Source organism: Coenobita brevimanus, chromosome 92 (assembly GCF_032717465.1).
Source record: "Coenobita brevimanus isolate Jiangsu-jjx chromosome 92, ASM3271746v2, whole genome shotgun sequence".
Taxonomy (NCBI): domain Eukaryota; kingdom Metazoa; phylum Arthropoda; class Malacostraca; order Decapoda; family Coenobitidae; genus Coenobita; species Coenobita brevimanus.
Genome location: NC_137045.1, coordinates 8,709,051 through 8,732,265, shown reverse-complemented (window position 1 = coordinate 8,732,265; position 23,215 = coordinate 8,709,051). Strand labels below are relative to the sequence as shown.

Here is a 23,215-nt window from a genome sequence, read left to right as displayed (position 1 = left end):
CTTATCAGAAATAAGATGAGTGGAAAAAAAAATTTTAGTACCTGAGAGGAGCATGTGGAGTTATTTGGAAAGACATACAAGGAGGTGAGGAAGAGAAGGAGCATTGTGGTGTTGATGTGGATATGCAGAAAAGCATTAGGAGAATTACTGTATCATAAGGTAATTTGACAACATGGAGAGAAAGGAGAATGAGTGATTGGTGAGGGGAATATGCAAGTGAGATGGAGGGAGGAATGGGGAAGAGGGAGACCAAGAGCAGGATGGAGAGATATTTGAGTGAGGAGGATGTTAGTCTGGGAGAAGGCAGCCTGATGGTAGAGGACAGGGTGACATGGAGGTACTTCATTTGAGGCCACCCCTTCCGTGATTTAGGTGTCTGGCTGTAGATAGAGATATAATAATCATTTGTTTTTAGGAACTAACCTGCTGTAGCAGAGTTCCACATTTTCTGAGAAAAACTACCTGTAAAATGGTTTATGAAGCTGTAGATGCTACTTTCCTTTTTTCTTTTTTTATATAAAAACTGTAGTTCAGCTTTTTTGAGGGATTAATATTTATTAACATTGTCTTCTTTTTACCATAAATATGGATGTGTGTATGAAGTTCACTATTTAACATTCATATTGATTCTGTGGCCCATGATGAAAGACATACAAGCCACATAATATAATACCTTTGAGGAAATTGTCGTACCTCTCAAAAATATGCCTGATAAATGCTCATTGTGCTTAAAATTCTGATGCTGCCGATCCCACGCACTCTACTGGTACTTGCTCTTTGGTATATTATTAACCTGTGGATTGTATTATTAACCTGTGGATTGTGCAGGTACCTTTTTTTGTCCCACCCCGTGGTGCACAAAAAAATGAAGGAAAAAGTTTTTTGGTTTTTGTTTATTATGAACTTGAAGATAAACATCCAGGGCATTATCTGGTGAAAAAAAATAATCTCTCACTCTCTCTCTGTCTTTGCATAGGCCATGCATAAGTTTACGTTGGGGAGTAGTGAAAAAATGAATAGAATTTTTTTTTTTTTTTTTTTTTTTAAACTTGAAGATAAACATCCAGGGTATCATCTGGTGAATAGAAAAAATCTCTCTCTCTCCCTCTTTGCAAAACTCCATGCATAAGTTTGCGTAGGGGTGGAGTAGTTAGCGGTGATCCACAGCCAGCACGGCCTGAGCTGTGGCTCGCAATCCACGGGTTAAAGTGGATATAACAATATAACCATTAAGAAAAAAAACATTTAATTGCTTGATACTGCAACTGCAGCATTGTGTTACAGGTTTTGGCAATGAATCGTGGTGAACACCAGGGTGTCCTGTCCATCAAGATCGTCTTCCCTGACAACACTTATGTCCACTTCTTCAACTTCTGCCAGCAAAAGTGGCTCAAGCACTCCCCACCACCATACTACCGCACTCAGCTGGTCATGATGAGCATAGAGGACAGTTGGGAAAGGCTTGGTGAGTCTTAAGAAATATTTAGATTGTAACCAGTGATCTAAAAGTACAGTACAGGGCATCTGCTTTGTGTAGATATATTTTGCCTCAAGTCATTCCTTTTCCCTCCCTCAGTGACTGGCATATTTGTTGCAGAGCCATAGTGCTGGAACAAGTGTATGAATGAACACTCACATTTATCTGTACGGTGTATATCACGCTGTTTGGTGTTATTCAGTCAAACACTTATTCTAACTCTGTAACTCTGCCATATACTGTTTATGCCAGAATTATCAGAGGAGAAAAGAATGCTTTGAGGAATTAGTACTTGTACTCAAATGATTATGTTAAGCAACCATGTTTGGTCTGATTTTATCAGGAACACAATTTTTGCTTCTTGAAATTTTCTCATATTTAATTATAGATTTATAAAAAGCATATGCTAAGGTGAATAAGGATGTAGTTTGGAAGATGTTAGGTTTACTGTATATGTAACAAGTAGAAAACTTGAATGCTGTAAATATTTTTTTTTTTTTTTTTTTTTTTGTAGTGAAACATGTGTAAGAGTAGTCAGTTGTCTCAAATGAATGCAGTAGGTTAATATTGTTGCTGGACTGAAGCAAGAACAGAGAGGTAGGCTATCCCCATGCTCAACTCTCGTATATTATGTTATTAATGACAACCACAATTATCCAGAGTTCACCCCATGGGGGTGCCAAATCCCTGATCATGCACTTCTCCTCACAACATTCATCCAGCCAGCTGAATCTCTTGTCAGTTCCCTAGCCTCACCGACTTCCAAACCTCTCTTCCTCACATACTCATCCACCATATCTCTCCACCTTCTCCTTGGCCTACCTCGCCTCCTCCCTCCTTCAAATTCACTCAGATATACCTTTTTTGCCACTCTACTGTTATCCATTCTCTCCACATGACCATACCATTTCAGTACACTCTCTTCGATTCTGGTGTCCACAGATTTCCTCACTCCACATCTTTCACGAATCACATTAATTCGCATCCTATCCACCCTCTGCACTCCACATACATTCTTCAGCAGTCCCATCTCCACTGCTGTCACTCTTGACTTTTCATTTTCATGCCACACCATAGTCTCACATCCATATGTTAAAGTTGACACTAACACTCCTTCATGTAGGCCTCGTGCAGCTGCAACATTCAACTCTCTGTTTCTTATCAAGGCCTTCATTGCACCAACTACTTTTCTTCCTTGTATCACTACTTTCCACTTCTTTTGCACATTTTCCTCTCTTTTCTATCTCTGCACCCAGGTATTTGAACTCTCACCAATTCCAGTCTCTCTCCATGCACTGTAACATCGCACTGGGAGTCACCTTCTCTCTCAGTAACCATCACTTTACTCTTTTCTACATTTACTCTGAAGCCATGATGCTCGCAGACATCAGCAAAACTCTGCACTAGCCTACCTAGTTCTTGTCTGGTACTTGCAAGCAATACTGCATCATCAGCATACAACAAATTTGACATATTCCATTCCTTACCAATGCCATCCCTCTCTCCATTACTCATGTTTTTACTTCTCTCATCACCCCATCCATATATATATTGAACAACCATGGGGACATCACACAACCTTGTCACACACCCACATTGATCGTGAACCATTCACTTAGATGCCCATTAACCCTTACACATGCTTCACTACCATCATAAAAACCCTTGACGGCACCTAGCAGCTTACCGTCTACACTGTACATGCGCAAAACTTTCCACGGTCCTTCTCTGTCCACTTTGTCGTATGCTTTTTCCAGATCCATGAATGCCATAAATACCTTATGGTCGTTCTCACAAGCCTTCTCTGCTGTTTGTCTCACTGCAAATATTTGATCCACGCATCCTCTGCCACTCGTAAAACCACCCTGTTCATCACTTACTAGGACTTCTGATATCTCTCTTACTTTCTCTGTAATAATAGATGTGTTGCCGGTTCTGGGTAAACATGGCCAGTGCACTCTGCCACGTACTTAAAAACTTACGGTATATGTATCTTTTCATATAATTTATCATTTGCACAGAACAAGTTGTGATAACTTTAATTCTTTGTGGCTGGAGGGAAGCAGCCGCCATGTTGGCGATGACGTCAGCATTCATACTGCAGACGACGCTCCAATCTATTGCACAATACTTTACCAGTAACAGAGATAATAGTTGTACCTACATGGCCACTGTAGATCAAAACTATCCCCTTCAGGTATGTTGTGAAGGAATACTTTTCATGGTGTAAATGGATAGTACTTGTTAGGTAAGTAAATTGTGGTGAAATCGACTAGAAGTAGCTTACAGCTACACCAATCCCGAGAGGTGCTCGTACCTCATGAGGCGGAAAGTGTTAAATGTATGCCATACAGTATCAGTTGTATGAGTTTATAATGGTATTATGCTCATGAATATTTAATATTTGACCTCTTCATTACTAGTTTTCTAAAAAAAAAAAAAAAAGTTTCAGTGACTCTGAACTTGATTGTACTGTAAAGTACCTTCAAGGGAGTGTGATGAAATACTGAATTGGCGGTCATTTACCGAATCAACACCAAATTGGCACTTTTTAATTGGTAAGTGTTATAGATTTTATCACAGTAGAAGTTCATACTCCTCTAATTTTCCAAAATCCAGTCGAATTTTTGTATTTGATTTTACCTTTTAAAAGATCCGAATTCACAATGAAAACACGCTAAAATTAGCGGAAATGTTTCTCCTTTAGCTCAACAGCTTGCCTTGGCAGACATCTGCTTTGTATAAATATTAATTTAACATACAAATGCATTTATTTGCACTTTAAATCAGTATCTGTGCAAAATAGAAGTCTGTCAAGGCGTGTTTGCGATCTAAAGTAGAAATACCCGCTGACTCCAAATATTCTATTAATAGTTAAATTTGGCATAGCTTTTGACCAAATTTCAGATAATTAGGTGTGTATGAACCTATATGGTGAAGAATATAATATTTTAACAACAGTAAAGTCTGCATTCCAGCTCTGGGAATTTCAGACGAGCAGCCAGCCACCTCTGCTTTCATTTATTGTTATTGGCTGGTACACATAGGAATAATTTCCCTACTGTGCTTTTGTTAGTGCATTTACACATTGGAACGAAACATTAGCAATTATTCCTCATGTCACTGGACGTTCTTAGAGGTCAGAAATAAGCTCAATGTATGCTGGCTAAACATAAACAAAGCAGACTATGCTGCCTCAGTGTGAGTAGTGACGTCACAACCAATCAGACGACGTTTCAGTGTCACGTGATTTTTTGGCTACTTTATCTATTATTTTTTCATGTTTCTGCACATTTTTTTTTGGAAATAATGGTTAACATAGTTATTTCCTGCATATTTTTTACCCATACAAATATCAAACTTCAAAAAAATTTTGACCGGAAACTCGTCTATTCTTCCATATACCCTACCACATGCAATAAACTTATGCCATGCTAATTCTTGCACTCACTTTGCTCATGTTTATTTTTGTACAGGGGTACAATCACAACCTTTTTCCACTCTGCAGGCACAGTTTCACTCATCCATGCCTTCTTACATATCTCCAACAAACACTTCATTCCACTGTCTCCACTACACTTAAGCATCTCTGCATATACCTCATCAACCCCAGCTGCTTTCCCATTTCTCAGCCACTTCACAGCACGCTTCACCTGTGCAAGTGTCACGTCTCCTGGCACTGCATTCCTTCTCTGCACACCCCCAAAACCAGTCATGTTTACAGCTGCTCTGCTCTCTCTAGTCCCATTCATCAGGCTTTCAAAATATTCTTTCTATCTGGTCCTTACTTCATTCTCATAGGTTAATAATCTGCCACCTACATCCTTCACACCATCACATTTCCTTCCACTTTCACTTCTACATTTCTGCACCTCTTTCCAGAGTAACTTCCTAGTTTCAGAATAGTTTGCATTCTTTTTTCTTCCTAGATCATCATTTACCCCCTTCTTTTTCCTCTTTACTAATCTCTGTACGTGCTTCTTGCTCTCAGTATATTCAGTTCTTATTTCAACTGAACCCCTGTCCTGTAACCACTTCATCCACTTCTTGCTCTTTTCCTCCACTGCTCTCTTAACCTCCTCATCCCACCATGCCATACCTTTCTTCTTTGTTGTTACTCATGCCACATCACACACTGCTTTAATATTCCTAACTAAGCAATCCCTTTATGCATTCCACAGGCTGTCCAGATCCATTTCATTCCAATTCACTGATTCTAACTCCTTTTCTACCTTGGTCTTGTAATCATCTGCCATTTCTTTGATCCTCAGCTTCTCAACTTTCAGTCCTTCTCCCTGAGTGCTCCTCTCTCTCCTGATCCACCTCACTTCTCTCAGCTTGATCTTGCATACTGCAATCATATGATCTGACAGACCTCCACATCCTCCTCTCACAGCCCTTGGATGAGCCACCATTCCCATCATTGAACTCTCTACAAGCACGTAATCAATCAGGCTTCTTTCAGCATGATCCCTGTTCCCTCTATACCATGTACATTTATGTGCATATTTATGTTTGAAATACGAGTTACAAATGCACAACCTCCTCTCCTGACACACATCCTTTAGTCGCTTCTCATTATGATTTTATCCTGGTACTCCATAACAACCCATTATGTCATCCTCAGGGCCGGTGCCTACTCTTCCATTCATATCCCCCATTACAATCACTTTATAGTTCCTAGCATTTCTCCCACTACTTCATTCACCTCATCCCAAAACCTTTCTCTCTCTCTCTCTCACTCCTGTCCTCACACGGTGCATATGCTACGATGACTGCCACTTTCACCTTCTCAAACTTGAACTTGACCTACATACACCTCGAGCTGACACATTTGTAGTCTCTCATTCCACTCTGCCACACCTCATTCATCAACAAAACAACTCCTTCCTTGCATCTTCCTCCCCCATTCATTCCCGATCTTACACATTTCACACCCTCCCACTCCTCCGCTTCATCTTCGTTTCACACAATGCCATCACGGCATATCTTGCACCCTTGAACACATTCACAACTTCCACCCTTTTACTTTCCTCATTCACACCTGTCACATTCCACATGGCCATGCAAATCTGCCCATTTGGTTGGGTCCCTGGGCCTTGGGCAGGTATATATACATACAGTACGCTTGCGTCCAACAGCGTTAGTCCAGCACGATTCACGTCCAGCACGGAGAGCATATAATTAGTATTATTTAATACGATTTAATTACTGCTACACGAGTGTGTTAGCATAACACGCACAGAGCTCCGAGAAGTGGGCGAAATCTGCAGAGTTCACCTCTAGCACGATCACCCCTGGTCCAACACGGTCATACAGGACAATCCCATGATGATGATAACCAATGAAAACTTCTGATCAAGTAGCCTTCCCTGCCCACTGTCGTGACGTGATCGTGATACTGCCCAATTAAAAACGCTTCTGCTGTCACGTGATGTTTTGTTTAAATTTGTCCCGCCACAGCGCCACTCAGTAGCATAATTCGCATTGGAAGGTGCTTTTTTCTTGCTGCATTTTCTGCTCTTGTTACTGCATTTTACCCTGCTCACGATGCCTAGGAAGCCTTCTGAGAACCCCAAGAAGCGTCGGCACTTCATTCAGGCCACCAAGCTAGAAAGCATCGAGAGGAAGAAGAAAGGGGAGAGGAAAGTTGACATTGCCAAGGCCTACGACATGAATGAAGCCAACGTGAGGACCATAATAAAAAACCAAGACAAGATCCTGGCAGCAGTGAAGGCTTACAGAGCGCTAGGACAGGCAGAAGCAGGACCTTCCATGGCTGTGGATGAAGATAGTGATTCTGAGTGTGATTTCGAAGGATTTATGAGCGAGGTTGAGGAGGAGCAGTAGCCATTACCCGATAGTGACGCCAGCAGCCATCCTCCGGGGACCCAGTAGGACTACCTACAGCCTTGGATACCACCTTTCATCCCCAGCAAGCCCACCAACACTATCCTAAAAGGTTAGTTATCATTCATAGCACAGTACCATTTATTATAATTACAATAGTACCAATATATGTATAGGTATATGGTAGATATTTAGGGTGACTTTTCCTAGGGTTGCTGACATAATTCATTTTTCCCCATAAGCTCTATTGTTTGTCCAACACGTTTTTGGTCCAACACGTGACCCATGCATGACAATATTACCGTGTTGGACACGAGGGTACTGTACAGTAAAACCTCGATATAACGGACTTCAATAGACCGGAATTCGTTTTTATCGGACTCAAAGAGCTACCAGACTAAATTTCTGTGTATCGGAAAAAGTTCAATAAAGCCAGAAGCAGTCTTCTGCCTGACCACTTTCGCTATGTTCACGACAATAAGGTGAATAAAAGACATGTTTATGAGTGTACAGCACAGTATTATTATATATATTATACCATTTGATTAATGTAGTGAAGTTATAACACAGTACAGTACAGCAGTGGTAATCAAAACAGTTCAAAAACCGTTTGTGCGATCCAGAACAGTATCTGATATGTCAGAAAAAGTCCGGGTTAGCAGGGGGAAGTCTGGATGTCACTTTTATCGAAATTTCAGATTTTTTGGAATGGCTTGGGCCCCAATTAGTCCATTATCGTGAGGTCTTCCTGTATATTTATATATATATCCATCCGTCCATCCATCATCCAGTCTTACATAGCTCCATGAGGAGGAGCGTAGGAGCCCAGGGCTAAGCAGTTGGTCCCGACATTAAGATGAGAGTGACCAACCTCACTCATCTCTGAGTGGTATTATATGAGCAGTCAACCCCAACCATCCCTTGGATATAAACCTTCACCGGCTTAATGTGATTGGAGCACAATAATTACCCACTAAACCACCAGGCTCCAAAATTTGGTTTTATGGTTACCACCCAGCATAGTAAATGGTTTCGTGGTATTCAGGAAACCATTTGGCTTGTCACTCAGTGTAGAGTCACCCACAGGCAGAAGAAAGAGGAAAGAATGAAGGAAAGAAAGACAGAAGAGGGAGTGTAAAGTCACCTGTAGGCAGAAGGACAAGGAAAGAATGAAGGAAAGAAAGACAGAAGAGGATGGAAGGAAAGAAGGATGGAGGAGAGGAAAGGGCAGACACCTGACAGCAGCACTACATCAAGTGAGTGGATGGTGACCACCCCCACCTACCACTAAAATATATATATATATATATATATATATATATATCTATTGCCAGACGCTTCAATCCCGTTTGGGGTGGCCACAAACAAATCACCTCCAAGTCGCCCTGTCCCCCGCCATTTCACTGCCCTGCTGCCAACTCACACCCCCCTTTCTCATATACCTCTCCACCCCATCCCTCCATCTCATCCTCGGCCTCCCCCTCCCTCTTCCCCCCTCCGCCTCACTCACATGCACTCTCTTCCTCAGTCTTTCACCCTCCATCCTCTCCACATGGCCAAACCATCTCAGTGTGTTCCTCATAACGCTTCCTATCACATCCACATCCACACCACAACGCTCCTTTATATCCTCATTTGTCAGCCTGTCTCTCCATGTGACTCCACAGGCTCCTCTTAAATAACTCATTTCCACTGCTCTCACTCTTGACTTGTGTGGTGAGGAATTGGAAAATGTGAGTATGTTTAAGTACTTGGGTAGTGTGATGAGTAAGGATGGAGGTTTGGAGGGTGAAGTGCTTGAAAGGGTACAGCAGGGAAGAAAGGTTGCTGGTTCTTTGAAAGCAGTGATAAGAAACAGGGAAGTGAGCATGGAAGTGATAAAGTTACTACATGACAGTATTGTGATACCAACTCTAACGTATGGAAGTGAAGCTTGGATATACTGTATATATATATATATATATATATATATATATATATATATATATACATACCGGTATGTATGTATGGATTGGGTTGTTACAGATCAAACTAGAGTTGCTGAAATAGGGTGGCATTGGCGATAACTTGTTATTTTCTCAAATATGATCTCATCTTTTATTAATCTGGACTTGATATTTTGTTATTTTCTCAAATATGATCTCATCTTTTATTAATCTGGACTTGATATTTTGTAATAGTTCAACATATGCAGATATATGATATTTTACTATGAATAACAGCCTGTAATGAAAGTGTACTGAGGTACCTTTGTTACCGGGAAAGCATTGTGTTAATATACCATCCCCTTACACATGGTGATGACAGTGAAGCCGTTTATGCAGCGTCAGGTGCGCAGTGAGCTCACGGAGACAGCAGAGATAGCATCAGTGGAAGTTTTTGCTGCAAATTTGAGAAAGCTGCTACTCACGCCACCAGTCAGGGGGAAGTCAGTTCTCGCTATAGACCCAGGTAAGAAATGTATCTGTCATATCAGCTTTTCTTGAACATTTGGTTTTGTACATTTCGTGCTAGAAATATGTTAAATATTGATGGTGCATAGATGGTGCTAAGCCTGTTGAAGTGTGGAGGTGCTATACATATAAGGACACACTGTAATTATCAGTATAGTGCTTAATTTTGTTAAATGGGGAGTGTCTCAAAGCTGCATATTATTTCCAGTTGCTGACATATAATTCTTTGGTACTGTATTTAGTTTATCCCTTGGATGAATCCTATACTGTACAGAGGAGCACATGACAAGTTTCTGCACCCCATTTTTAAGCATGGTAGTTGATTGACTGACTGAGTTTCTGGCAGGTAATGTGAACTGCTTTTAGAAAGAGAGCAATAAAAAAATATGTACTCATGTTATTCCTGTGTGACAGAGTCATGTTTCTGGGGGTTAAATACTGATCTGAATGAGTGTCTGGCCCATTTTACTGGACGTAATCTTGATAGGTCTCCCTATTTTATACTTTCATTTTCCTTTGCTTTGTGGATCCTACCTCACTCCATCCCTAGGTGGAAAAGAACAGTTAGGATGATGATGATGATTATCTAACATGCTTATTCCATTTCCATCATATCTACTTTTAAGTTTCTGCTCTCATTTTTCTCATTCATTTTCAGGGTTTTCAAATGGTTGCAAAATAGGTGTGACTAACCCAAATGGTGAGAATCTATTGACAACGACCATCTATCCCTTCCGAAGCAACCAGCACGTGCAAACAGGAGACTGGACCAAGGACCATAATGCCCGTACTCTCAGGGAAATTGTTCATAAATACAGGCAAGTTTAACCACTTCTCTCCGATAATGTATTTTTCAAATAAGAGCTTGCTGCCTTCAGATGATTTCTTGTTCAGCTTAGAAAGTTTCTGAAGTACAAGAGTTTGATTCAGCTTTCATTAATCTGTTCAGAACAAAAGTTTTTCCTTTTGTGAATAAAATAATTGGAATGAAGGTGTTGCGTTAAGTCAACATGGTGAATTAAGTGTTTTGATCATATAATGCTACTCAAGGATGAGTGACTGATCATTCTTTCCTTAGATTTTAGCCGCAGACCCATACAATCCTGATGAGGCATTGAATTATTTAGTGATTGATGACTAGATGGAGCTTATCTGCGCATTTACATTAAATCTATTTGGGCATAGAAGTATTTGATGAGCATGTTGCAAAATTTTTATGAACCCTTTCTCTACATAGACATCTTTTATGTTTTATTCTTTCTGTCTAATGATTTTTGTGAGCATTGGAAATATTTTTCAAATTGGAGGAGTTACGTACACAGTACAGTAGCTGTTGTTGTTTCACTTCTCTCTATCTGTATCATTCATTCCTTTATTGCCCCAACAGGAACATAGAGACCCAAGGCTAGGCTGTGCATTCTAGACATTTAAGGCGAGTGACCAGTCACTCGCCTCTGACAAGGTTTACAGTTTATTTATACCATGGTGGCTAATGAAATGACTGGTCCAGATGTGTTTATAAATTTCTCCTATAAGGAGAAATAAATGTTTAGATAGTTTTTGCTAGTGAAATGAAGGTAGAGTTTGGAGGGCTTGGATGATTCCCTCCCTCCCTCCTTCCAGTTTCACCCCATCTCCTTCCCTCCCTCCCTCTCTTCATCTTTGCCCTGTCTCCTAGGAGGGAGTTATGGTGGTGTGATGAAAATGTTATGTAAAACCGGTATGGTAGAAGTATGACAGAAGAATGATAAGACTATGCAGTTAAATGACATCCATCATCATACTTACAGTAATTTGTGTTCTACTGTTAATTCCTCCATTGTTACAGGTGTGAGCTGTTTGCTGTTGGCAATGGGACTGGTTGTCGTGAAATGGAAACATATCTGACACGTCTTATTGCCCAAAAGTGCTTTGAGCCTTATAATGTCCAGTACACCATAATCAACGAAAAAGGGGCATCACAATACTCAGTTTCACCTGAAGCCAGAGCAGAATACCCAAACCTAGACCCTAACCACGTCAGTGCCTGTAAGTTTGTGTACATTATAGACACTAGTTCAAGTTGAATTTTACGACAGATTATGATTTAACAGCACTGTGCTTAATTGAAAGTTTGTGTAGTTGACAGATTATTAGTACTTATGCAAGAGAGAACAGTATGGTATTCTTTATGAGGATCAGATTATTAGTGTGTAAGAGAGAACAGTATGGTATTCTTCATAAAGCACCAAATCATGATTCATTTAGTAAGTCTTCGTTATGTATCAGAAATGTGTTCCAAAATAGCATCATACTTTAGATGCGGGATAAGGATTTTCAAACCGTGCTTCACCAGCAAAGCTCCAAACAGTGCTTCATTATAACTCCTAAGGGATTTTAACACAGCTTATGCTTCTCTCTTGCAAATCTTCATATGATGCCTCACTGTAGTTCCCTGAGAATTTTCACACACAAGGTGCATTCCAGAAGCAAAGCCCCATAGAGTGCTTTAATTTTGCAAAGCCACGTATGGATCCACATTTATCTAATACTTCTGTATTTCTTTTGCTATCATACTACTGGTACTTCAAGCAGGGTTAAGGGGTAGGTCAGCTGAATAGATAGAAATTGTATGTTTAAAGTAGTAGTAAGCAGTCTTTGTGCAACTTATCTTGGACATAACTGCAAACATCATCATCATCATCATCATCATCATCATCATCATCATCCAATCCTGTGGTGCCCCATGAGGAGGTTAGGAGCCCGGGGCTAGACAAGTTGGTCCTGACATTTAAGATGAGAGTGACCAGCTTCACTCATCCCTTAGTGGCATTATGTGAGCAATAAACCCCAACCACCCCTTGGATATAAACCTGCACAGGCTCAATCCAATTGGAGCGCCTTAACTACCCAGTAAACACCAGGTATTTGGTTATATGGTTACCACGCAGCATAGTAAATGGTTTCCTGGTGTACAGGAAACCATTTGGCTTGTCACTCAGTGTAGAGTCACCCATAGGCAGATGGAAGAGGAAAGAACAAAGGAAAGAAAAACAGAAGAGGGAGTGTAAAGTCACCTGTAGGCAGGATGAGGAAAGAATGAAGGAAATAAAGACAGGATAAGAAAGGAAAAAAGAAAGGAAGAGGAAAAGGCAGACACCCAAGATCAGCAATACATCGAGTGTGTGGATGGTGAGCGCCCCCGAAAGGATATTTAAAAAAAAAAAAAGCCAACATAAAACAAGGACTTACTTTCAGTGCACATGATAAAAGACAGTAGTTTGGTAATAATGTTTACATCTTCATTATGTGTCACTGTGTCATTTGATCTTGCAGTGTCCTTGGCAAAGCGTCTACAAGACCCTCTTCTGGAGTACATCAAGGTGCATCCTATGCATATGGGTGTGGGAATGTATCAGCACGACATTCCTGAGCGCATCCTCCATGCCTCCCTAGACTCCGTCATGACTGAATGCGTCTCCTTTGTTGGTGTGGACCTTAATGTTGCATCAGAATTTGTCCTCAGGTCTGCTGTAGTCTTGTGTGTGTGTGTGTGTGTGTGTGTATATATATATATATATATATATATATATATAGTTTTCATTTTTAAAGGCTGCAACATGCTTGCATGCTTCAGCCTTGGTCACCTAATGGCAGTTTTCCATGCTGCTCAGTCTCTAGCAGCCTCCCAATTCAGTCCCTTATTCCCGAGGCCATGCTCATTGACTTCATCCCAGGTCTTTTTCAGTCTACCTCTCACACTCCTACCCCTAATGTTAACACTTCTCACTTTCTGCACCCAATTGCCATCTCCCATCCTCTCCACATGCCCAAACCACCTCAATCTACCCCTCGTCATCACCACCAATACATTCTGGTCCCATCCTACCTCTTATTTCTTCCATCATAAACCAAGCCCCCCCAGGCCTTGCATTCAAGGACACACTGCACATCCACCAAATCATTGTCATTTCTGTATGTTTGAGCCTGCGAATATCCTCCTCCTTTACTGCCCAGGTCTCATTACCATACAGCATTACACTCCTAACATATGCTACAAAAGGTCCTTTAGCACAGAGGGAGAGCCCTCTGATTGTCAGGAGAGGCAACACTTCCCTAAACTTTTTCCAACCACTGCTCTCTCTAGCCACAGAGCTAGCTCCAGCCCCACCTCCAGCACTTAACATGTCTCCCAAATTACAAAACTCCTCCATGCACTCAAGAGACTCACCAGCAAGATCAGCCCTTTTACAAAGCCTGACAATCTCCACATGCTCTCCCTGACACACTGCACTCATGAAATCAGCATTATCTCACAGTCTTCCTCTAATCCCACAACATCTCGTATACACTTACTTATTACAAACACCCACAAAATGAAATTACAGTAATCCCTCTATTATCTGGATGTTCATTACCTGGACACTGTGATCTGGCTGTCTGAAACCATTATTCTTACATTTTCCCATTTTAACTGGACAAAATGCATGCGTGCGAGTGGAAATTTTGGCTGTACCAACATTTTCACCCGGCCGGCCAGGACTAGCCCAGTGGCGCCACCCTATCTAGCTGGATAATTCGCCCAGCATCCGCGAAAGACCCCCCCCCCCTCTCGTTCTGTTTCCCTGCACGGTGATGGTGTAATGAACAGCTCCTCTCAGACAGTTGTTATGGCAGTGCATGTGGTGGCTTTTGTGGTTGTTGCCTACCTGCTTCAGGCCTTGCTGTTCCTTGCATGCCTGATTCCTAGGGTTGTGATGATGGCCCCTCCACCAGGGAAAAAGGAGAGGGTAGTGCTGACTCTGGAGAAGTGGGAAACCCTGGGTAAGATTGATGTGGAATGGTCGAATTGTAAGTGTTGACGATTTTATTCTAGCGTACTGTACTGTACCATGATTTTATTCTATTTTACCATAATTTTCTTGTTCATATTTTTAGTTAGTTGCTTTCCGGGGAGGGGCCCTAACCCTCCGCCAACCCACTTGTGGCCACGTAGGGAACATGTGTTGATTGGTTGTAAGGTTACCACCCAGTGTTGTAAATGCTTTCCTGGTTTACAGGAAATAATTTGGCTTGCCACTCAATGTAGAGCTACCCTAAAAAAAACAGAGTACCACTGAGGTGGAGAGGGGGAGAGGGAGGGTGAAGCCAAGGATGAGATGGAGGGATGGAGTGGAGAGGTGTATGAGAGAGGCGGGTGTGAGCTGGGAGCAGGGCAGTGAAATGGTGGAGGACAGAGCAACATGGAGTATGGCCACCCCTTACAGGATTAAGGCATCTGGCAATAGATAGATAGACCATGATTTTATTCCATTTTACCATTATGCCATTATGTTTTGTGTGCCCACTGCATTTTTCTTGTGTATTTTTTTTTTTTTTTTTTTTTTTTTTTTTTTTTACTGCAGGGTATGGATCTACAGTGGTAATTGCTTGTCTGTTGTTGATGGGTCTGCTTGACCATGGTAATTGGGTGGTTGTGGTTCATAGCTCTGCTTGATAGAGCAGTGTTATACAACAGGAACAAGTGTTGTATGATGTACTGTAGTGACCTTTTAGACTGGCATTCAAAGTTAGGTTATGCAAGAAGAGGGAGCAGGGGAGAAGTCCGTTATCTGGACGGAGCCATCACCCAGACATGCTTTTGGCTCTATTACATTGGATAATCAAGGGATTACTGTGCGTCCCATGCCCTTGTTTCAAACCGCACATGGCCACCCTCCCTCTTCTTTGACAGTACTGCCACCAGCCCTAGATACCATCACCTTTGTTTTATCCACATTAACTCTCAAGCCCTTGTGTCCCATACCATCTCTCCATTTCTTAAATGTTTCCATCGCCTCCCTTTCATTCTTGGCAATCAACACCAAATCATCAGCATGCAAATTTCTCACAGAATTCAATTTCTGAAGTCATGTGAGAGGGCTTCAAGCACCATGCTAAACAACAAGGGGCTCAAGACTGTCCTTTTTATTTCTACACAGGGCACATTGACGGTTACTGATATCAGTATGTTATTTTTGTAGTCTGTGTCTAAAGGGCATAAATTATGTAGAGCAGAATATCATCATCATCACCACCATCATCTGGCCTCATTCTCAGCCAAAGGCTTGGTGAGCTAGAGTCTAGAAAGAAAGAAAAAAAAGATCATGATATAGGAAGAACTATTCATTAGCATGCCCAGTGAAGTAGACCACACACTCATTTCCAGATCTTCCAGTCCCCTAGAATACTGACTTCATCTCACAGGCATAATCATTTAGACAGAAGTGCTTCATATTACATGTCATACAGAGTCAGTCTAATGACTGTAAAGTTAAAGGGATGCCAGAGCATTGTCATACACTCCTCAGTACAAAATTCATCCAACGCGCTTGATCAGTCAGTTCTCTAGCTTTTTCAGCTACCATACCACACTTGCTTCTATATGCTTTTACTATATCAGTCCACCTTCTCAGCTTGTCACACCTTCTCCCACCTTCAAGCTCACTCACAGAAACCCTTTCCACCACCCTGTTGATACACTTCTTCATTTCCCCATACCATCTAAACATACTCTCTTAATTCTGTTATCTACAGACTTTCATACGAGTATTCTGTATCTTCATCAAATCACAGTATTGCATATCCTGTCCATTCTCTGCACTCTGTACACATTTCTCAGTAACTCCATTTTCACTGCTTAAACTCTTGACTTTATGTTTTCATGTCACTGAAGTCATATCCTTGTGTGTTAATGTGGGTGCTAATATTCCTTCATGCAAGACTCTTGCAGCCACCACATTCAGACCTCTGTTTTGTAACAGTCCCTTGATAATACCAGCCATTTTCCCTGCATGTACCCCTCTGTTTTCCACTTCTTTTACACATTTACCTCTCTTTTGTCACTGTACTTGGGTACTTAAATTCCATCACCAGTTCAAGTCATTGTCTGTCCAGTACATTACACTGAGAATCATCTTTCCCTACACCATCATGTTACTCGTCTCTACACTTAGTTTCAAAACTTAATACAAACATCAGCAAAACTCTGTACCAATCTGCAGTGCTCTTGCTCACTGCTATGAAGTAGCACAGCATCGTCTTTAATAATAACGATAATAATGGCAGTGGTAATAATAGTAATGATAATAACGATAATCTGGTCTTTTGTTGAAAATGCCAGTTCTTCCTAAGGAATTCAGTTGCACTCGACACACATTTACACTTTTACAGTTTCAAAAAATGTGATGTCACTCATGTACAATACAAACTTTAATGTTAGAACTCTATAATCATCCACCACAGCAACAAACTTTAATGTTAGAACTCTATAATCATCCATCACAGCACCTCTCCCAAGATCTTAACTTCTTGGAAAAGAGACAGACTTTGAGCTGCCCTGTAAAGGATTATGCAGAAGTCTGTTAGCACAAGGGTAGTGGGAGTTTACTGTTTAACCCAGCAGTTACTTAAAAAAAGAAAAAATCAGAATAAGATGAACAGCTTCTGCATAATTTGTTCCTGATCGTGAGCAGGTACAGGACCCAGATCTGAGGCCTTCTGTGCCCTTTGCCAACGAAAAAGAATAGAGGGTAGGGAATTTCTCTCTCTCTCTCTCTCTCTCTCTTTCATGCAATGCTGTTATGCTATGTACTATACCCTGTTCTCCTTGGCTCTGTTCTTCTGTCCTTCCTTCCCTCCTGACTCTGGGCCCAGCAGTCGTATGTTCCACACTTTTGCATGTTACCACTTTGACACTTATACCCACAAGCTCTACTGAGTACATGCAGGGATTGCCTCATTCATAACCTATGTAATATTAGCTAAGGTGTTTTATATAAAATTAAGTGGGTTTTGTTGAAAACCAGTGTAATCTGTTTTAACCTTGCTTAGGCAACCTTAAAAATGTACCCTACCCTAAGTAACTGGATTTTGACAGACCTCATTATTTAAAAATTCACTAAAAATACCGTATCTCTATTGAAACAACCACGTGTACACAAGTTCTGTAGCCATTTTTCAACAATTTGGTGCAAAATGTTTGAAATTATAAATGAAGAAATATTTTAAGGAAAATTAAAAAGAAAAACATTGATAAATTTTATACCAACTGAAATTAGTGGCTGCCATACCAACACTGAAATGTTTCACCAGATTTCTATCATTGTCTGCTGTAGAGCAATGGCCAAAGTACATGTAAAAAAAAAAAAAGAGAGAGAGAGAGAAAAACGTGTCATTATAAATAACTTTTGGCAATACAGATAAATATGAACAAAAAAAAAAATGCAAGTTAGCTAGCCTGGGGTCTATTGAACTCCAAAAGGCCCTAAAGCGGGAAAATAGAGCCACATCCCGAAATAACCCCTTCACCTCCCTATACTTCTCTGTTAGGAGGGTAGATGGAAAACCAGATCCCAAGACCTTATGGTAATATATGAAAGGGATTATTCCTCTGAGCTAGACCTAGAGAGATCATATACCCTGCTAGGGTGACGGGAGAGTGCTACCCCTCCCAGTAAGGCAGCCACCTGGGTGGGGCATGAACTCTTGACCTCACAGTCTCGAGTCTGATAGACCTCAGGTTACCTGAGCAAGGTTAATAGAATTTAAATCACCTGACTGTTTCCTTCCACAGCCAGGGATTGAGCTCATTTCTTTTCAGACATCAGTCCACTTCTCTTACCACTTCATCACTACCTGTTTATTTAATCATTTTTATCCACCTCAGGAAGTTGTCAGGACTGAACAAGGCACGTGCAGCCAACATCGTGGAGTACAGGAAGACAAAGGGCCCTTTTATAAATCGTGAACAGCTGAAGTCAGTGAAGGGCATTGGACCACGGACCTTTGAACAGTGTGCAGGTTTTGTCAAGATTATCCCTGAAACACTGGATGCAGAAGTCAATAAGTTAGTTGATGTGTAGCTTCATTAGGGTGGGATATGGTAATATAATAGTAGATTGAAATACCTGTAGCCAGTCCTTGCTTAAAATTCAAAATATACGAGGTGCTATTGAAAATTTTCCGGACTAGGATCGCGACGCCTAAACGGGTTGTATTAGCGCGGTGCGCCTGTAGGTGGCAGTACTAACATGAATTGTGAGTCAGTTTGCCACGCGGCACGGAACTAGGCAGACGTGGAGATTAGTGATGTTCGTTTGTTTGCTGTCGTGCACATGTCGTCAGGCGATTTTCGAGGTGGATATAAAAAAGAAACGGTGAATTTGCTTCAGATTTTGTGCGAATCGTGGGAAAAATGCAACAGAGACCTTGGCAATGGTTAAACAAATGTTTGGTGAGCAATCTCTTGCTCGGATACAGGTGTTTCAATGGCATGCATGTTTCAAGGTTGATTGAACATCAGTTGACAACGACGACTGCACAGAGAGGTCCTCAACTAGCACAGCTGCTCCAAATGTCTCAAATTTTCAGCAGCTCATCTGTGAGGATTGACGTCGGAGCATTCACAATGTTTGTGAGGAGGTGGAAATTGGTTTTGAGAAAGGTCAGAGGATTCTCACTGAAAAATTGGTCATGTGATGCATCGCAGCCAAATTTGTCCCCAGGCTCCTGCAGGCTGACCAAATGCAGCAACACGATGTCTCCACTGAGCTTCTTGGACTCACCTCAGAAGATGAAACCTTCTTGTCCAGGCCCTTTGTGACTTCTTTCTGTTCCCAGATATGAAGATGAAGTTGAAAGGGCATTGTTTTGATACCATTGAGGACATCCAGTAGGAATAACAGACAATGCTCGACACTCGTCAAAAAGGACTTCCAGGGAGTGTTCCAGCAATGGAGGAAGCACTGGGACCAGTGCATCAATGTGCAAGGGAACTACTTCAAGGGTGATGGCGGCCGGTAGGAGCTATGGTGAGTTTTCAGTTTTATATAGCATTAGTCCAAAAAGTTTTGGATAGCACCTCGTATGCAGACAAAATGCAAGTTTAAAGTGAAACATGCTTTTAGGTCATGACTGAGGGTTAAAAAAAAAAAAAATAGAACAGTTTTATAATGAATCACAAACAACTTTTAAGTGAAGAAAATTATTCATTTTTTAGCAACTGTGCAATGAAACAACTTTAAATGAGAACTTTTTGTTAATTATTGTACTCCATAATTACTGGCAGTACAATATATATATATATATATATATATATATATATATATATATATATATATATATATATATATATATATATATATATCCATTACTAACAAGAAGTGCTGTATTTTTCAGATGTGCATTACAGTATAAATATTTCACTTTATTGGAATCAGCATTCACATGATTAAAAGTGCAAACTGTCAAATGATATTTTATCCATCCATCCATCATTCAATCCTATGTTGCCCCATGAGGAGCAGAGGAGCCCAGGGTAGGGCAAGTTGATCCTGACATTTAAGATGAGAGTGACCAGCCTCGCTCATCTGTGAGTGACATAACATGAGCAATAAACCCCAACCACTCCATAGATATAAACCCACACGGGCTCAATCCGATTCAAGCACCTTAATTACCCACTAAAGCACCAGACGCCATAATTTGATTATATGATTACCACCCAGTGCAGTAAATTGTTTCCTGGTGTACAGGAAACCATTTGGCTTGTCACTTAGTGTAGAGTCATCCATAGGCAGAAGGAATGGGAAAGAATGAAGGAAAGAAAGACAGAAGATGTAGTGTAAAGTCACCCGTAGACAGAAGAAAGAGGAAGGAATGAAGGAAAGACAGAAGAGGAAGGATGGAAGCAAGGAAAGGGGAGACACCCAAAGCAGCACTGCATCAAGTGAGTGGATGGTGAGTGCCCCCACCTACCACTGTGAAATTTTATATCAATGTATACAGTATATTTCTTAGTGGTAGGTGGTGGCGACCATCATCCACTCACTTGATGTAGTGCTGCCTACTTCTTTCTTAGCCTTTATCATTCTTTTTCTGTGCCTGCCCTCCTCTCTTCCTATTTCTCCCATCTTTCCTGTCGCTACTTGATGCTTTTCTTTCCATTACAGGTGGCTTTACATTGAGTGACAAGCTAAGTGGTTTCTTGTAAGCCAAGAAACCATTTACAATGCTGGGTGGTAACCATATAACCAAACTATACGTGCTCCCTACGTATCAAGTGGGTTGGTGGAGGGTTAGTGCCCCTCCCTGTAAAACAAATAACTCAGAGTCAAATGGCCACCCCATACGGGATTATGGCGTCTGGCAATAGATAGATAAATAGATATATTTCTGTCCCACACAGGAGCCCACAGGGTAAAAAGCGTGCTGCAAAGGAAGCTGTAAATCCTCTAGACCGGACGCTAATTCACCCTGAGTCATATGATGCAGCAGTGAAGTTCATAGGTCTGCCAGGAGTTCGACTACAAGATGTTGGGGCAGACCACTTCATACGCTCTGTCAGACTCTTCATGCAGTCCAACAGTAAGAGCCTACAAGTGGTTTTCATGCAGGCTGAGGTTTTGTATTGCCTCCTTCAGTCTGGTAGTGTCTTCTTTCACTTTATTCTTGCTGCTGATTGATGATTATATTCAACTTTAGACATACCTCTGTTAGTGAAAGGGTTTATAAAGACTATATCTAATGCCTCCACTTTGAAATTTCTCTCAACATGGGTATAGTTGTATGGAAATAGGAATATAAACTAAAAATGCATCGTCAGAGTGAAGGGTAAAGTTGCGAGTTTACTGACCAGTTATCCATCCATCCATCCATCCATCATCCAATCCTACATTGCCCCATGAGGAACATAGGAGCCCGGGGCTAGGCAGTTGGTCCCGACATTTAAGATGAGAGTGACCAGCCTCACTCATCCCTGAGTGGCATTACATGAGCACTCAACCCCAACCACCCTGTGGATATAAACCTTCACCGGCCCAATCCGATTGGAGTGCAATAATTACCCACTAAACCACCAGGTGCCAAAATTTGGTTATATGGTTACCACCCAGCTTAGTAAATGGTTTCCTGGTGCACAGGAAACCATTTGGCTTGTCACTCAGTGTAGAGTCACCCACAGGCTGAAGTAAGTGGAAAGAATGAAGGAAAGAAGACAGATGAGGGAATGTAAAGGCACCCGTAGGCAGAAGGACGAGGAAAGAATGAAGGAAAGAAAGACAAGAGAATGGAAGGATGTGTTTGTGATTTTATGTGGATGGAAAAATACTTGTAGTGGGAACAAGAACTGAAAATAAGAGTGCTTCAAGGACAGATTGGCAAGTGCTCCTTAAACACTGATAAGGTATGATAAAAATACAGAGGCTACATGAGGAATGTGTGGTAATATCTACTTTAGTGTACATATTTGAGACCTTGGTATGGCTTGACTTTACAGGATTAAGAATAATATCAGTAAGTAAAAATGGAACTATTTCGGAATTTGTGTGGAGTGCATGAGTTTGATGCGATACGACATTGCTGTCACATTTCTTTACGTCAGTACCAACACTAAACTCTGCTTACAGACAACCTGTACTGTCTCACTATAATGCTGACCCTGCACACTACAGAACACACACACACACTTACTTACTTGCTTACATATGTACTTACTTTTCAACCAATGACCTCTGTGAACACCCTGGAGAGGTAATTAGATTTCTGTAGTAGGGTATGTCAGGTTATCATTCATGTGATCCTGGAACCATAGCAATAACCAGATCAGTAACATTTAGTGCAGTAGTAGTGGAATTATGCAGTAATTTGCCACAGTTTGAACGTAGGATGTGGCCGAGAGTTTTTATATTTTGTAAAATGCTGCCTGGGATGTAAGGTGGTCTCTTGCAACTTGACTGGGACTTTGGTAGCATAGCCTCTGGCACTCCCATATCACTAACTTCTGGGGGTCCCAAAGGATTGGTAAGGAATTCACCGAATGTTTTTGTTAATACTTTATTGATGCTTCTCACGAAGACCAGTTATGTTATTTCATATCAATTATGCATGTCCGTGGATCTCAGGAACCAAAAAAGAGAAGCTTATTAATAATAAACAGTGTTATTTAAATGTTAGGCGTTTGTATGTTTTAGTATAGGTAATGGAAAGGCCTTTTTCCATCTGAAGAATTTGAGGTGTTATATCAACCTCAAAACTCAGTCATGTTTTCCAAGAAGCAGACAACCTTTTAGTTGTCTGTCATTATGACATGCAACATTGCATACTTTTGATTAATCATTGGTAGTAGTGTGCCTGCTTGATCCTTTGAGTAGTGGTAGTCATACCACCCTTCAACTTTTCAAGTGATGTTTGTTTGCAGCTAACAGTGATAGCCAAAGTAAGATTCATATTAAGAATATCTCTATTGGAGTATAGAGACTAAATCTTAAATTTGACTACAGTGGTGCCTCATCAACTTTCGTTGGAGATGCCTCATGTATATGGATGGGGTTATGCAAGATGTTGTTGTTATGGACCCAAGGGTCATCAGCATGAGAAATGGATCAAAACAAGAGCCCTGAAAAGAGAAGTACAATTA

The 23,215-nt window shown here is 41.0% G+C and overlaps 1 protein-coding gene across 1 annotated transcript in view; it reads left to right on the top strand.

The window, feature by feature from the left end:
- LOC145412070 (S1 RNA-binding domain-containing protein 1-like) overlaps nucleotides 1–23,215 on the top strand; it is a 74,402-nt gene that overhangs the window by 47,781 nt on the left and 3,406 nt on the right. Inside the window, exons 8-14 of the mRNA XM_080281988.1 lie at nucleotides 1,285–1,465; nucleotides 9,635–9,778; nucleotides 10,439–10,598; nucleotides 11,609–11,808; nucleotides 13,096–13,285; nucleotides 18,467–18,646; nucleotides 20,987–21,165. Coding sequence (XP_080138114.1) covers nucleotides 1,285–1,465; nucleotides 9,635–9,778; nucleotides 10,439–10,598; nucleotides 11,609–11,808; nucleotides 13,096–13,285; nucleotides 18,467–18,646; nucleotides 20,987–21,165 — 1,234 coding nt within the window. The remainder of the gene's footprint in view (nucleotides 1–1,284; nucleotides 1,466–9,634; nucleotides 9,779–10,438; nucleotides 10,599–11,608; nucleotides 11,809–13,095; nucleotides 13,286–18,466; nucleotides 18,647–20,986; nucleotides 21,166–23,215) is intronic.